Genomic DNA, 14,697 nt, shown 5'->3' on the forward strand with positions numbered 1-14,697 from the left:
CCACTGTGCCGCCCTGTTTTGGCATCATTTAAGTACAGGCTGAGTGAGCTTCTTGTGTGCAGAACTGAAGAGCTCAGGAGTGGTTTGCAAATTCGGTGCAGAGAGGGCAACGACATTGTAGTTTTAATTTTAAACTAAACTAATCAGTTCCGGCAAAGGTTATCGGGCTTAAAGAGTTTTCCTATCTAGATTGTATTTAATACTGACACAAGAGGGCAGGCATTGCATCTCTGATGATGTGGAGGTGTCATGTGGATTGTAAATAGCATGTGGACTATCACACAGCCTGCCCCAACCCCAGTTCAAATTCTGAAAGCATCTGTTTCAGATCACCCACTCAAAATAGTTGTAGTCACACCATGATGCAACTGTGAAGATTCTTCGACATTCAAATCTTTGGCGCATAATCCACAGAACCCCATTATTCGCCGACTGAAATGTGCTTTGGTAGATTGACAAATGCAATAAAAGCTTCTTGGCGGCTTTGTTCTCTACATTTTTGGGGGTTTGTCTGGCAACAAAGACCATGGCAGGAGTTCCTCTGGAAAGTCTAAAAGTTACCATCGCAGCCCCCCCCCCCCCCCCCCGAACAGGTACCGGAATGTAGCGACTAGGGGTTTTTCACAGTAACTTCATTGAAGCCTACTTGTGACAATAAGTGATTATTATTATTATTATTATTATTATTAAAGGCGTTTCTGGGAGGATTTGCTCAACTACAGGAAGTGACGCGAGAATGTGGTCAGGATTTTCCCTGCTATGGACAAGAGCAAAATAATTTCCACAGCATGATTTATCGCCCCTCTTGAAGATAGTCACAATCTTTCATTCCTGTAATCGGTGGCGGGGGAGAAGAGAGAGAGAGAGTGAGAGAGAGAGAGAGAGAGAGAGAGAGAGAGAGGGGAACGAGTTCTTCTATCTGCCAAATCTGTTGGATCATTTTTTTTCCAAGGGATGTGGGCTTTGCCAGCATTAATTGCCAATCCCGAATTGCCTGTGAGACGGTAGTGAACTGCCTTCTTGAACGGCTGCAGTCCATGTGAATGCATAAAGTTTTGATGTATATACGTGGCGGTAGATGGGGCTGGCCAAGGGGTTACTGGCAAAGTACAGTTATGGATGAATTCAAAAGTGGGACACCACCCAAGCTTGAGCAAAAGAAATAGCAATGGACCAGGGCTAGCGGAGGAGTCTTACTGCCCATAGTTCTTCCAATCATGAGCAGAACAAAGTCTGCAGTAGCAGCTGATAGTCTCCAAGTGTCCGTCCATCCCTAATTGCCTTCGAGTGGCTTGCTCAGGTCATTCGAGAAGGCAGTTAAAAGTCGTCACATGTAGTTCAAAGCAGGTGCAGCTGGCAAGTTTCTGTTTCATTTGTGAACTAGCAGGTTTTTACAACAATCAACAATGGTTTCATGGCCATCACTAGACTTTCATTCCAGATATATTTTCATTGAATTCAAATCCTAGCATCTGGGATTCAAACCTAGGTCCCCAGAGTATTATTTGCGTTGCTGGATTACCAATCCAAATCCAAAGCAATGACAACCAATGGTATACCAGCTGAGTGTTCAAAGTTGGAGGACTTTTGCTTATGTCCAGACACAATTCTCATAGAACTCAGAATTTATAGTACACAAGGAGGTCATTCGGCCCATCGAGTCTGCACCGGCTCTTGGAAAGAGCACCCTACCCAGGCCCACATCTCCACCCTATCCCCATAACCCAGTAACCCCACCCAACACTAAGGCCAATTGAGCATGGCCAATCCACCTAACCTGCACATCTTTGGACTGTTGGAGGAAACCAGAGCACCCGGAGGAAACCCACGAGGAGAACGTGCAGACTCCACACAGACAGTGACCCAGCAGGGAATCGAACCCGGGACCCTGGAGCTGTGAAGCAATTGTGCTAGCCACTATGCTACCAGGCTGCCCAATGATTTAGTCTGATATACATGTGCTCTGAGGTGAAAGCACAGCAAGACAGATTTGAAACAGTATATTCTGCTAAGAAAAAGAAAATACAATTTAAACATTGATGCCTGTGGAAAAAATACAATGCAAACAATCACCTCATCAGCTGGTAATGTAGCAAGCGGTTTGATGACTGCAGTGAGGGGGACTTGGCATTGTTTTGCCATATCTGAAGTGCAAGGAAGATTGTAAGCTGCACATCGAACAAAACGAGGACTTGAATTCCCTGCAAGGCAAGCACAAGGTGTAATATTTAAAAACAACACATCTCTAAAGGCAAGGTTGTAATGCGCAGTGGGATACCAAGGAGCTATTTTGTTAGCAGCTTTGTGCTCGACAATCCAAATAATAGCAAAATTCCACCCAGCCCTTCCCTCCCATTTGTTGATTCAACAAACAAAATGGATTATAATGACCATTTCCTTGCATTAGAGGATGAAACACTGGTTAGTTCAGAAATAAATAATCGAATCCAACTCTTGGCTGAAGTCAATCAAATCATATATAACTTCTCATTACATTTCCAATTTACCAAGCTAATCACACTTTTGGACTTGTCTCTTTTGGATCCAATAATGAGTTTCTATCTATCTCCATTCAAGGGCATGTGGGTAGCATGGTAGCATAGTGGTTAGCACAGTTGCTTCACAGCTCCAAGGTCCTAGGTTCGATTCCTGGCTGGGTAACTGTCTGTGCGGAGTCTGCACGTTCTCCCCGTGTCTGCGTGGGTTTCCTCCGGGTGCTCTGGTTTCCACCCACAGTACAAAGCTGTACCCGTACCAGCCTCCCCGAACAGGCGCTGGAATGTGGCGACTAGGGGCTTATCACAGTAACTTCATTTGAAGCCTACTTGTGACAATAAGCAATTTCTGTTTCATTTTCATGTGAGGGTTTGGTGGATTGGCCATGCTAAATTGCCATAGTGTCCAGAAAAAAGGTTATGTGGGGGTTACTGGGATAGGGTAGATATGTGGGCTTGAGTAGGATGCTCTTTGTAAGGGCCGGTACAGACTCGATGGGCCGAATGGCCTCCTTCTGCACTGTAAATTCTATGATCCATATCTATGAGCAGACTAAAGATTGTATTGGTATTGTACTCTGTTGGAAAACAGACACCAAGACTTGAGAAAAACAGCATGCACAAGCTTCAATGGTTGGTGCCATCTGTCTTGGCATATTGATGTTGAACTTATGGCAATGTGAAAATATTAATCCTTTAAGTCAAGGTAGCCATTTCCTGTGACAAAATCTGCTCAACTGTAAGTAGTGTTCCTCAATATACTAAAGACTTGAAAGAGTCAGGTGTGTTGACCAGTAATTTCAGATATACATTGCATCACGTGCATCTGAGGCAGTCATGGTTGAAAGCTTAGGTTCGTATGTGTATGTAAATCGTGGTTTAAAAAAAGGCAGACACTGGGACAAAAAAAGAGATAAAGCACCGTAAAAATACGATCATAATTCATTCCAACCATGCATAATGTTTTTCAATATATGGCTAATGGAATTTTGTTTATAGAAAGGTTTCCTGGGGTTTGGATAATTGGGGGTTGTGTTCAGCCTTAGTAAGATGGTCATAACCCAGATAGTGGGATAAAGTTGATGTAGTTAATGGGAGGAGCCAGGGACTGAAGCAGTCAGGTGTTGAATTTCAATTTAGATGCTGTTGTGAACAGAACAGGAGCTTTTTGCCAAATGTTAGGAAGCTTGACACAGACAAGAATCTGCAGGCTGTTTCCTGAAGGATCGCTCCCTCTTTCAAAGCTGTTTCTCCAAGACATCTCTGTACAGCAATATTCTTGTCTTTGCTAACTGTATTTAAAAGTGGATTTTGACCTGAGATAGGTTTTGCTTGATTGGAGATAAAGATAGCAATTAGGAGTTAGTGTTTAATTTCATTGTTAAGCATTGTTTAACTGGTAATTTCAATATATTTCTTGCACGATGTTAAAGTTAATTTAATACTGTGTTAATAACAAAGTGTTTTAATAAACCATATCCCTTTTTGTGAATGGAGTCACTCCTGGAAGGAAGTATCCTTTCCTCAGTCATACAAATTAATTAAAATCTTGGGGTTTCTAGCAAATGTTGGAGTCTGGTCTGGGATCACAACACTTGTTGAACAGTAGGACATTACCTTGATCTTTTACCACAAAGTCAGTAGTAACAAGTGGTGGAACTTGGCCTCTTACACCAGTCGAGAATGGCTCAGATCCTCGGTTTGACTTATCATCTTCAATCACCTGAATCTGCCATAGCACACAATACGTTACAAACTGTCATTCAATAAAACCCAAATCTCATTTTAGTTTGTAGAGGTACCAAAATGCATTGCACCCTGATGTGAAAAGATATATGTAAACATTACTATCACGTGCAACTCAACAAACATTTAACAAAGCTCCCCAACACGTCAGTGAATGAACAGTGCCTAGTGTACACTGAGCCAGAGACCAGGAAGATTCCAGGTGTATCCCTGGTCTGTGCCATGTTCACTGATTTCAGCCAGAATGGCCACAACTGGCTTCAGAATTCCTGGATGGAAATGGCACAGGTTCCCAATCCTGATCGTTGTTCAATGGCTGCTGCTAAGTGCATGGGTCAACATAAAGTGACCTGGGGAGAAATTGTCAGTGAGTGCAAGGAGCAGTGGAGGCTTGTACTGGGAGCAAAGTACAAATATTTGACATGAATGATTTAAGCAAGCAGGAGCTTGTATTATAAAGGAGCTGACATTGCTTGCTAACCAAAAGCAACTTGACAGATTGGAGAGTGACTACAGTTACTTCAAAAGAGAGGAGGCTTTTATTCAGCATGAGTGTTCGATTAAATTAAAAACGTTCCAAACACAAATACACTCACTAATTGCATTCATTAAACTTAGCCACATCTACATTCTTGATACTCAGGACCAAGTACAAATTACTCCTCTAACCTCAGTTAGCTTACGCAACAGGTACATGTTACAATACGGTAACTTATTGAATATTGCCTCAAGTTACTGTGTTTTATGCTATCTTTATTCTTTCTTAGACATAGAACATACAGTGCAGGAGGAGGCCATTCGGCCCATCGAGCCTGCACTGACCCACTTAAGCCCCCACTTCCACCCTATCTCCCTGAGCCAATAACCCCACCTAACCTTTTCTGACACTAAGGGCAATTTATCATGGCCAATCCACCTAACTTGCACATCTTTGGACTGTGGGAGGAAACCGGAGCGCCCGGAGGAAACCCACACAGACATGGGGAGAACGGGCAGACTCTGCACAGACAGTGACCCAGCAGGGAATCGAACCTGTGACCCTGGCGCTGTGAAGCCACTGTGCTAACCACTATGCTATTGTGCTGCCACATCTTGGGATGTGGGCGTCGCAGGCAAGGAGAGCATTTGTTGCCCATCCCTAATTGCACACAAACTGAGTGACATTTTTAAACAGTCCATAAGACCATAAGACATAGGAGCGGAAGTAAGGCCATTCGACCCATCGAGTCCACTCCACCATTCAATCATGGCTGATTTCAACTCCATTTACCCGCTCTCTCTCCATAGCCCTTAATTCCTCAAGAAATCATGTGAAAATCAGTCAACCACATGTTGTGGGTCTGGAGTCACATGGAGGCCAGACCTGGTAAGGGCGGCAGATTTCCTCCCCTCAAGGACATTAGTGAACTAGATGGGTTTTTACAACAATCGACAATGATTTCATGGTCATGATTTTTTATTGAATTCAAATTTCACCATCTGCCGTAGTGGGATTCAAACCTGGGATGTCATAGCATTACTCTGGGTCTCTGGATTAATAGTCCAGTGACAATACCACTACACCCCCGCCTCCCTTTCATAGTACTGTTAACATGCAAACCATTGACACAAAAAAACAAGGCAAATATTACAAGAAGGTCGCTGGCTCTAGTGTATGATTTGGGAACAATGAAATAAATGTGGAAGAGCTAAAATGATCTACATTCTTTTGAAAAGGATACGGATGTAGGTGCAATGGGAAAGAACAGTGACATTTAGCAGAAAAAGTTAGTCAATGTCGCAAATTAAAGCGAGGACCACAAATGTTCACCAAGCTGAAATAGGCAAGTTTACATATGATTTCTAACAATATAATTATATCCACTACTGTCTGTAAGGTACCAAAGTAGATCACCAGGATAATTTGCTCAAACATTAACCAATCCAAAAGTTATTTGAAACTGTCAGAAAGATTTACACTCTAAAAGTTCACCTGGAATGAGTACAATTTTGTGTCCAGTCATTTAACTGCTGCAATAAGGTGGTATTGTGTAAAGTAGGATGTAGAAAGCAAAGTGCAATTAAGCTGACACGATTTTGTGACCTTACAGCACATACCCGGCATATGGAAATCGACAAGCCTTTTGGAATTAAAAGCAAAGGCAGCAATGCAGAGGGTAACAGCACACATACATACAAGCAGACTTACTGGACTAGGAATTGCATCTGGATCTATTCTATGTCTTGTTTTCTGTTGAGGTGGCAGTTCATTAAGTTGCTTAAAAAGACACAAGTGAGCAGCAAAACAAGAGAGAAACAGAAGAGTAACAATTGTTACTTCTACCTTCCCACACTAATGGTGCCACATCAGCAAGCCCTTTGACTTACGTTTACACATACATCATTGCACATGCAAACTGTGTTATTCAGTTAAACTGGTATCTGTTCATCTTAATGCGGTGTGCAAGACTCCTCATATTTCCACAGCTCAATGTTAAAAAGCTCAGAGCAAGATTGAAAGTTTTTGAAAAAGTATTCTGGCAAGAATGGTAATTTCGTAAATAAAAAAAGTTAGCTTCTCAACTTTGTACTTGTCTAGTAACGGTAACTCAGAAAAATTAGACAAAAGTTTTGTTTTAAACAGAAATACAGCAGGATTGTATACATTCAAGCTACGATTGAAAGGGCTGGAAAGGAGAAAGGAGCCCAGAAAATGAGGGCACCAGGAACGGGCTAGGCTGCTCCAGCAGAGTTAGGGTACCGACCACAGTTCAGAGTGCAGGACACCAAGATAAAGCAGAGGGGATTGGGGCCAGTCCCTGTACACTCATTTACATATGACAACATTTTAGTGCAAGAACTATACTGTGATTGTGTGTTACAAGCGGGTTGCATTACTCAGACAGTAGTGAGACTTTACTGCGCATCAATACAAACTTCTAAACTGAAGGTGTGCAAACAGGTTCAGATAAACATATGTAAAGAAAAATATATGGAAATTACATTCAGGTCTCCCCAACACATTTTCAAACAATGGGCAGATGCAAGCCAATCTTCGTTACACACAATTTAGAACAGAAAATGAGAATTGATTTCATTCACTCATGGGCTTGCAAGCCCAGCATTTACTGCCCATCCCGAATTGCCCTTGAGAATAGTTAAGAGTCAACCACTTGCTGTGGGTCTGGAGTCAGATGTAGGTCAGACCAGGTTAAGTATGGCAGATTTATTTCCCGAAAGGAAATTAAGTGAACCAGATGGTTTTTTGGACAATCGATGATAGTTTCACATTGCCGTTACGAACACCAGCTTTCAATTTCAGAATTTTAACTGGTTTGAAATTCCTTGAATTGCCTTGGTAGGATTTGGGACTCTTGCCCCCAGAGCATTAGGCCTAGGCCTCTGGGTTATTAGTCCAGTAACATTACCACGAGGCCACCATCTCCCCCTAAACCGTTACAAGCCATTCCACTAACACTAGAACACAGCAGCCAGAGGAACTACAGTTAAAGATCTTGGTGCTTACTGGGCTAGGAATGCTGTCTGGGTCCAATCGCTTCTGCTGTTGTTGGGGTTGACTGCTGTAACTTGGTGTTCCAGTGTAAGGTGCAGCATAATTTGGCTGGGGCGCCCTCATTTGTCCAAATGAACCTGCAAGGACATCACAAATCAAGGAAATCTTTAGGTTTATTGTCACATGTACCGAGGTACAGTGAAAAGTATAGTTCTGCGTGCGTTCCATACATGAAAAACATAGGACATACGATAAATGCACAATGTAAATACTTGGAGCAGCACAGCTGGGGTTCAGCAAAATAGAGGTCCATCTATTCACAGAACCTGCTGTGCTAGTGGAACAGGGAGATAGTACAGTTGAACACGTGGCTAAAGAGCTGGTGTAAGAGGGAGAGTTTTAGATATATGGATCACTGGGATGTCTTCTGGGGAAGGTGGGACCTGTGCAAGAAGGATGGGTTGCATCTGAACTGGAGGGGCACCAATATCCTCGGCGGGAGCTTTGCTAGCGTTGTGCGGGAGGGTTTAAACGAGTGTCACGGGGGTGGGAACCAGAACAGCAGGCCAGTAAGTGTAGAGACTGGGGGGAAAAGTGAGACTGAGATAAACATGGCGCAGAGTAAGAGCAGGCGGAGGGAAGCTGCGGGGCTCAGTGGGACTGTAGGTCTGGAGTGCGTTTGCTTCAAGGCAAGAAGTATAACAGGTAAGACAGATGAACTGAGAGCCTGGATTACAGCATGGAACTATGATGTAATTGCAATTCCGGAGACATGGTTAAAGGAGGGACAGGACTGGCAGCTTAACATTCCGGAATATTGTTGTTTTAGACGGGACTGAAGGGGAAACAAAAGAGGTGGGGAGTTGCATTGCTGATTAGGGAGCAGATCACAGCTGTGTTGAGGGAGGACACATTAGAGGGATCTTGTCGTGAGGCATTATTGTCAGAGTTCAGGAATAAGAAGGGTGAAATCACAATGTTGGGAGTGTACTGTAGACCTCTCAACAGGAGACAGAGGAGCAATTTCAGCAAGATACTGAAAAGGTGTGAAAAAAGCAGGGCTGTTGTGATGGGCGACTTTAACTTCCCCCATATTGACTGGGAATCCCTTACAGCCAGGGACTCGGATGGAAAGCAAATAATTAGTTGTGTCCAGGAGGGCTTTTTGATACAATATGTTGACCATCCAACCAGGGAGGAGGCCAGACTAGATTTGGTATTGGGGAATGAGCCAGGCCAGGTGATTGATGTTTCAATGAGGGAGCAGCTGGGGCTTAGCGACCATAATTCCGTAAGATTTTGAGTAGTCATGGATAAGGACAAGAGTGGCCCGTGGGTAAGGGAGCTTAATTGGACGAGGGCCAATTTTATCCAAATTAAACAAGAACTGGGGAATGTGGATTGGGAGCGGCTATTTGAGAGCAAATCCACGTCTGACATGTGGGAGGCTTTTAAACGTCTTTGAATGAAGTGCAGGGCATGCATGTCCCCGCAAAAATGAAGGATAGAAATGACAGGATTCGGGAACCATGGATGATGAGGGAAATTGTAAACTTAGTCAAAAGGAAACAGGAAGCATCCGATAGGTCCAGGCATCTAAACACTGACAAAGCCCTTGAAGAGTACGTGAAAGTAGGCATGAAATGTCTTTAGCAAACGTGATTAAGGAGAATCCCAAAGCTTTTTATGCATATATTAGGCGCACGAGGGTAGCGAGAAAGAATAGACCCACTCAAGGACTCAACCACAGGAAATGGGTGAAATCGTTAATGAGTACTTTGTATCGGTACTCACCAGGGAAAAGAACATGACGGATGTTGAGGTCAGGATTAGGTGTGTGAGCTCTCTTGAGAGCGTCAATATATCAAAGGAGGAAGCGTTGAGTATCCTAAATTGCATTAAGGTAGACAAGTCCCCGGGCGCAGATGGGATCTATCCCAGAAAACTGCAGGAGGCAGGGAGAAAAATAGCTGGGGCCTTAACAGATATCTTCAAATCCTCTTTGACCACAGGCGAGGTTCCAGAGGACTGGAGAATAGCCAAAGTTATTCCGTTGTTTAAGAAAGGAAGCAGGGTCAATCCAGCAAATTATAGGCCGGTGAGCCTGACATCAGTGGTGGGGAAGCTTTTGGAAAAGATACTGAGAGACAGGAAGTATGCACATTTGGAGGAAAATGTACTAGTTAATGACGGGCAGTATGGTTTTGTACAGGGAAGGTCATATTTCACCAACTTAATTGAGATTTTTAAAGAGGTGACAAAGAAAATTAATGAGGGAAGGGCTGTGGATGTAGCTTATATGGACTTTAGTAAGGCATTTGACAAGGTCCCACATGGCAGACTTGCATAAAAACTAAAATCACATGGGATTTGGGGTGGGCTGGTGAGATGGATACAGAACTGGCTTGGTTATAGAAGACAGAGAGTAGCGGTGGAAGGGTGTTTATCTGAATGGAGATCTGAAGCTAGTGGTCTTCCGCGGGGATCAGTGCTGGGACCTCTGTTGTTTGTAGTTTATATAAATGATCTGGAGGAAAATGTGGGTGGTCTGATTAGTAAGTTTGTGGATGACACAAGGTTTGGCGGAGTTGCTGATAGTGCCAAGAGTTGTAAGAGGATACAACAGGATATACACAGATTGGAGACTTGGGCACAGAAATGGCAGATGGAGTTAAATTTGGCCAAATGCGAGGTGATACATTTTGGAGGATCAAATCTAGGTCTAAATTATGCTGTAAATGGAAGAACCCTTCGGAACATTAACAAATAGAGGGATCTGGGCTTGCAGGTCCACAGTTCCCTAAAAGTGGAGACACAGGTGACCAAGCTGATTAAGAAGGCATATGGCACACATGCCTTCATCAGGCAGGGCTTTGAGTACAAGAGTTGGGAAATCATGTTGCAGCTATATAAAACTTTGGTTAGGCCACATTTGGAGTATTGCGTGCAGTTCTGGTCACATTATCAGAAGGACGTGGGAGCTTTGGAGAGAGTGCAAAGAGGGTGCGCCGCGGTGTTGGCTGTGAGGAGGCTGAATAAACTAGGATTATTTTCACTGGAAAGACGGAGGCTGAGGGGAGACCTGATAGAGGTCTATAAACTTATGAGAAGCATAGACAGGGCGGATAGTCAGTGGCTTTTTCCAAGGATGAAAGAGTCAATTACAAGGGGGCACAGATTCAAGATGAGAGGGGGAAAGTTTAAGGGAGATGTGCAGGGTAAGTTTTTCACACCGAGAGTGATGGGAGCCTGCAACGCGCTGCCAGAGGATGTGGTGGAAGCAGCACATTAGCAACATTTAAGAGGCATCTGGATGGGTCCATGAATAGGGAGGGAATAGAGGGAGACGGACCGAGTAAGAGCAGAAGGTTTTTAAAAAAAAAAAAAGTTAGGGCATCATGATCGGCACAAGCTTGGAGGGCCGAAGGGCCTGTTCTTGTGCTGTACTTTTCTTTGTTCTTTAGAGTCAGACCAGTGCTGCTGCAAATTGGATGTTCCAAACGACATCTGGTTTTGCACAAATTCACTGACAAATGAATAAAAGTATATTTTTAACAAGATATACAGAACACATGGAACAGAAACAAGATGTTATACACTCATCATGGAGGCCATTCGACCCTTCACATCTGTGTCAGCTCTTTGAAAGTTATCGAATTATTCCCACTCCCCTGCTCTTTCCCCAAAGTCCTGCAAATTAGCCCTTGTATTTCTCCATTCCCTTTGGAAAGTATTATTCAATCTTTCACCACTTTCTCAGGAATGCATTCCAGGTGATCATAACTTGGCACCTAGAGGGTGGTGCCGTAATCTGGATTGCAGTTGGGATGAAGCAGGAGGCTGTGCTGGGATATTAGGAATCTCAATGTCCGTGAATTGTGGAGCACCGAAATCAGTATGTTCAACGTTGGTGCATTCCTGGCAGCCTCCAAAGAGTTTGATGAACGTTAGCTAAAGACCAAGTGCCAGAAAGTCAAACATGTACATGGGAAACTCACTTTCACGATATTCCTGGTCCGTTTCGTTGAAATGGTCCAATAAAATGTGACAAAAATACTTAATTTTCATCTCGTGAGTTTCACAGCTCCTCGCTATCTCTCCTTGAACCCCTCCATTTAAAACATAGTTCAATTAGTTTTGAACAGAAAATCTAACTTTAATTTATTTTTCCTTTTGCAGAAGCAGCAACCAGATTCCGAAATGATGCAGACACAAATCAGCACATCCTAAAACTGGGACCAAGGCAGGTAGAGCAGACCAGCACGAGTTGGCATGACCTGCATAACTTACGTACAACAGTTGCTTACTCCTTTTCAGAGAAACATTTCACAAAGCAGCAAATAGGTAATCAACACAGCTTAAAGAACCGCTTCAAGTATTAAGCAACAGACTTACCGTTCTGTTGAGGTATGAATCCCTGACTAGGTTGTGTTGGATGCACTTGAAAGCCCTGAGATGGTGGACCAGGCACTACCCCTGGCATACCAGTGCCAGGCTGTGGACCCGCAGGTCTGTGATTAGGTTGGGGTGGGTAATGTCCTATCGGAGGCTGGGACGGGGGGAAGCCTGTCTGAGATGGTCCTGGCAGCGGTGGTCCATGCATTGCTGTTGGTCTTGGCACCCCGGCTGGAGGGGAGAGATTCATGCCAGTCAGACCCATGGATGTGGGAGGAGAGGTGAAAGTTGTTGCTGGGACAGTTTGCCCAGGGAAGGGATGCTGAGGAGGGTTACCAGCCTGGGGTATGTTTGTGGAAATATTCTGTACCGGAGTAGAATATTGTGTATACACTGTTGGCCCTGTGGGTGGAAAACCCGCTGTCGTTTGATGATGAGAAGTTGGTGGCCCTGTGAACAAAATAAATGACAGTCAACTACATTCCCACAGAAGTATCCCAAAAGTAAACACAATACATTGATTTGTGGCAGTTATCAAATGAAACCAGTAGAAAGTTAATTGTAAATATACATGTACTGGCAGATCCACAACCCTCTGTGTCTCTGGGTGAATGGACATTTTTAAATAAGGTTCGTATTACATCACAGAAAATGTACTCAAAAACTGAGATCCAGCTGCAGGTGGCAAATGGTGCTGTCAACAAATGAGATAATGAATTTGTCTTTTTAGGACAGCACCATATCTGCTGATCTTGGCTGTACAACTGGAAGTTATAAAGGGCTGTAGAATCACAGAATCCCTACAGTTCAGAAGGCTATTCGGCCTACCGAGTCTGCACAGCCCCTCTGAAAAGAGCGACCGACCTAGGCCCACGCCCCCACCCTACCCCCGTAACCCAGCAATACTACCTGTGTGTCAAGATAGCGGATCCCAGAAATCTATTTTAAACGCAATTGAATGGATTTTATAACAACAGCTTCTATTTATATAGTTTCTTTACAATTTAGTGCCGAATGAGGCTATTCGGCCCATCGAGTCTGCACCAGCCCTTGGAAAGAGCACCGCACCCAGGCCCACACCTTCATCCCATCATCGTAACCCAGTAACCCCACCCCACCTCTTTGGACACTAAGGGCAATTTATTATGGCCAATACACCTAACCCGCACATCTTTGGACTGTGGGAGGAAACCGGAGTACCCGGAGGAAACCCACGCAGACACGGGGAACGTGCAAACTCCACATAGAGGTGACCCAAGCCGGGAAACAAACCTGGGACCCTGGAGCTGTGAAGCAACAGTGCTAAGCACTGTGCTACCGTGCTGCCCTTAAACTTAAAATAGTTTGGTCAGAAAAGATGATTTTCCCGAGCATTTGAAAAGGAAAGGGAAATAAAGAGCTTTGGTCCTACCAATATTTAGTTGAAAGAAATTTGAGCGCATTCATTACTGAAATTCAGACAAGCAGTGAAACAATTAGAGTTGGGATATAGAGAGGGGCAGTGATAAGGCAGAATTAGGTGCTGTTAGGAGGCATACGAAAACTGACACCATAATTTTGGATGATGTCTCAAGGATTCCGCAAGGATCTGTGTTGGGGTCTCAACTACTCATTGCTTCTATTAACGGCTTGGATGAAGGAAAGAGAGCCACAGTCAAATTTATTGATGAACAAATATAGACAGCATCGTAAACAGTGCAGACGGTAGCATAAAGATGCAAAGAAATGTTGACAGATTAAGGAGATGGACAAGACTGACGAATGGATTTCAATGCAAGAAAATCTGAAGTCACCTGCTTCTGGTCCTAAAAAGGAGAGCCATGATGTAGAGATGCCGGCGTTGGACTGGGGTGAGCACAGTAAGAAGTCTTACAACACCAGGTTAAAGTCCAACTGGTTTGTTTCAAATCACTAGCTTTCGGAACACTGCTCCTTCCTCAGGTGAATCACCTGGCTCCGAAAGCTAGTGATTTGAAATAAACCTGTTGGACTTTAACCTGGTGTTGTAAGACTTCTTACTAAAAAGGATAGAACAGGCTAAATGGTGAAAAACTAGAAACAGTTGAAGTCGAAGGTGGCATGTAGGTTCAGGTACATCGAAAGACCAATGGAATGCTGACCTTCATATCAGGATAAATAAAAAACACAAGTGGATAGAACTTGTGCTTCCGCTAGATAAAGTCCTGGTCAGACCACAGCAGGAGTACTGTGAGCAGTTCTGGGTGCCACACCGGAAGATGGAAATATTGGCTTTGGATTGAGACCAGTGTAGATTTACCAAAACAATGCCTAGACTTGAAGGGTTAAATTTCAAGGAGAATTTGCACAAACAAGGGCAGAACTCCCTGGATTTCCTAGGCTACTCCTGTACATTTGCTGGCAAGTGGTTGTAAAACAGCAAAGACAGAAGTCTGCTTCTTAACCAGCGAGGAGAATGAGATCATGCTTAAGTGAAAGGTTTAAAAGGGTTTTGATTATTAAGAAATATATAAGGAAGGGTGTAAAAAAAAAAAAAAAAACAGAATACGTTTTGTTTTGTGTAAAGTGGGGAAATGTTTCAAACAGAAA

General features: G+C 43.6%; 1 protein-coding gene across 2 annotated transcripts in view; it reads right to left on the reverse strand.

The window, feature by feature from the left end:
• Positions 1 to 14,697, reverse strand: part of LOC140403481 (protein transport protein Sec24C-like) — a 73,169-nt gene that overhangs the window by 44,797 nt on the left and 13,675 nt on the right. Inside the window, exons 4-8 of one of the 2 annotated variants that reach the window (XM_072491386.1) lie at positions 12,130 to 12,579; positions 7,747 to 7,871; positions 6,430 to 6,498; positions 4,113 to 4,224; positions 2,074 to 2,201 (exon numbers count right to left, since the gene is read on the reverse strand). In XM_072491386.1, coding sequence (XP_072347487.1) covers positions 2,074 to 2,201; positions 4,113 to 4,224; positions 6,430 to 6,498; positions 7,747 to 7,871; positions 12,130 to 12,579 — 884 coding nt within the window. The remainder of the gene's footprint in view (positions 1 to 2,073; positions 2,202 to 4,112; positions 4,225 to 6,429; positions 6,499 to 7,746; positions 7,872 to 12,129; positions 12,580 to 14,697) is intronic. The other variant, XM_072491388.1, reaches the window with a different exon arrangement.

Source organism: Scyliorhinus torazame, chromosome 28, assembly GCF_047496885.1.
Source record: "Scyliorhinus torazame isolate Kashiwa2021f chromosome 28, sScyTor2.1, whole genome shotgun sequence".
NCBI lineage: Eukaryota > Metazoa > Chordata > Chondrichthyes > Carcharhiniformes > Scyliorhinidae > Scyliorhinus > Scyliorhinus torazame.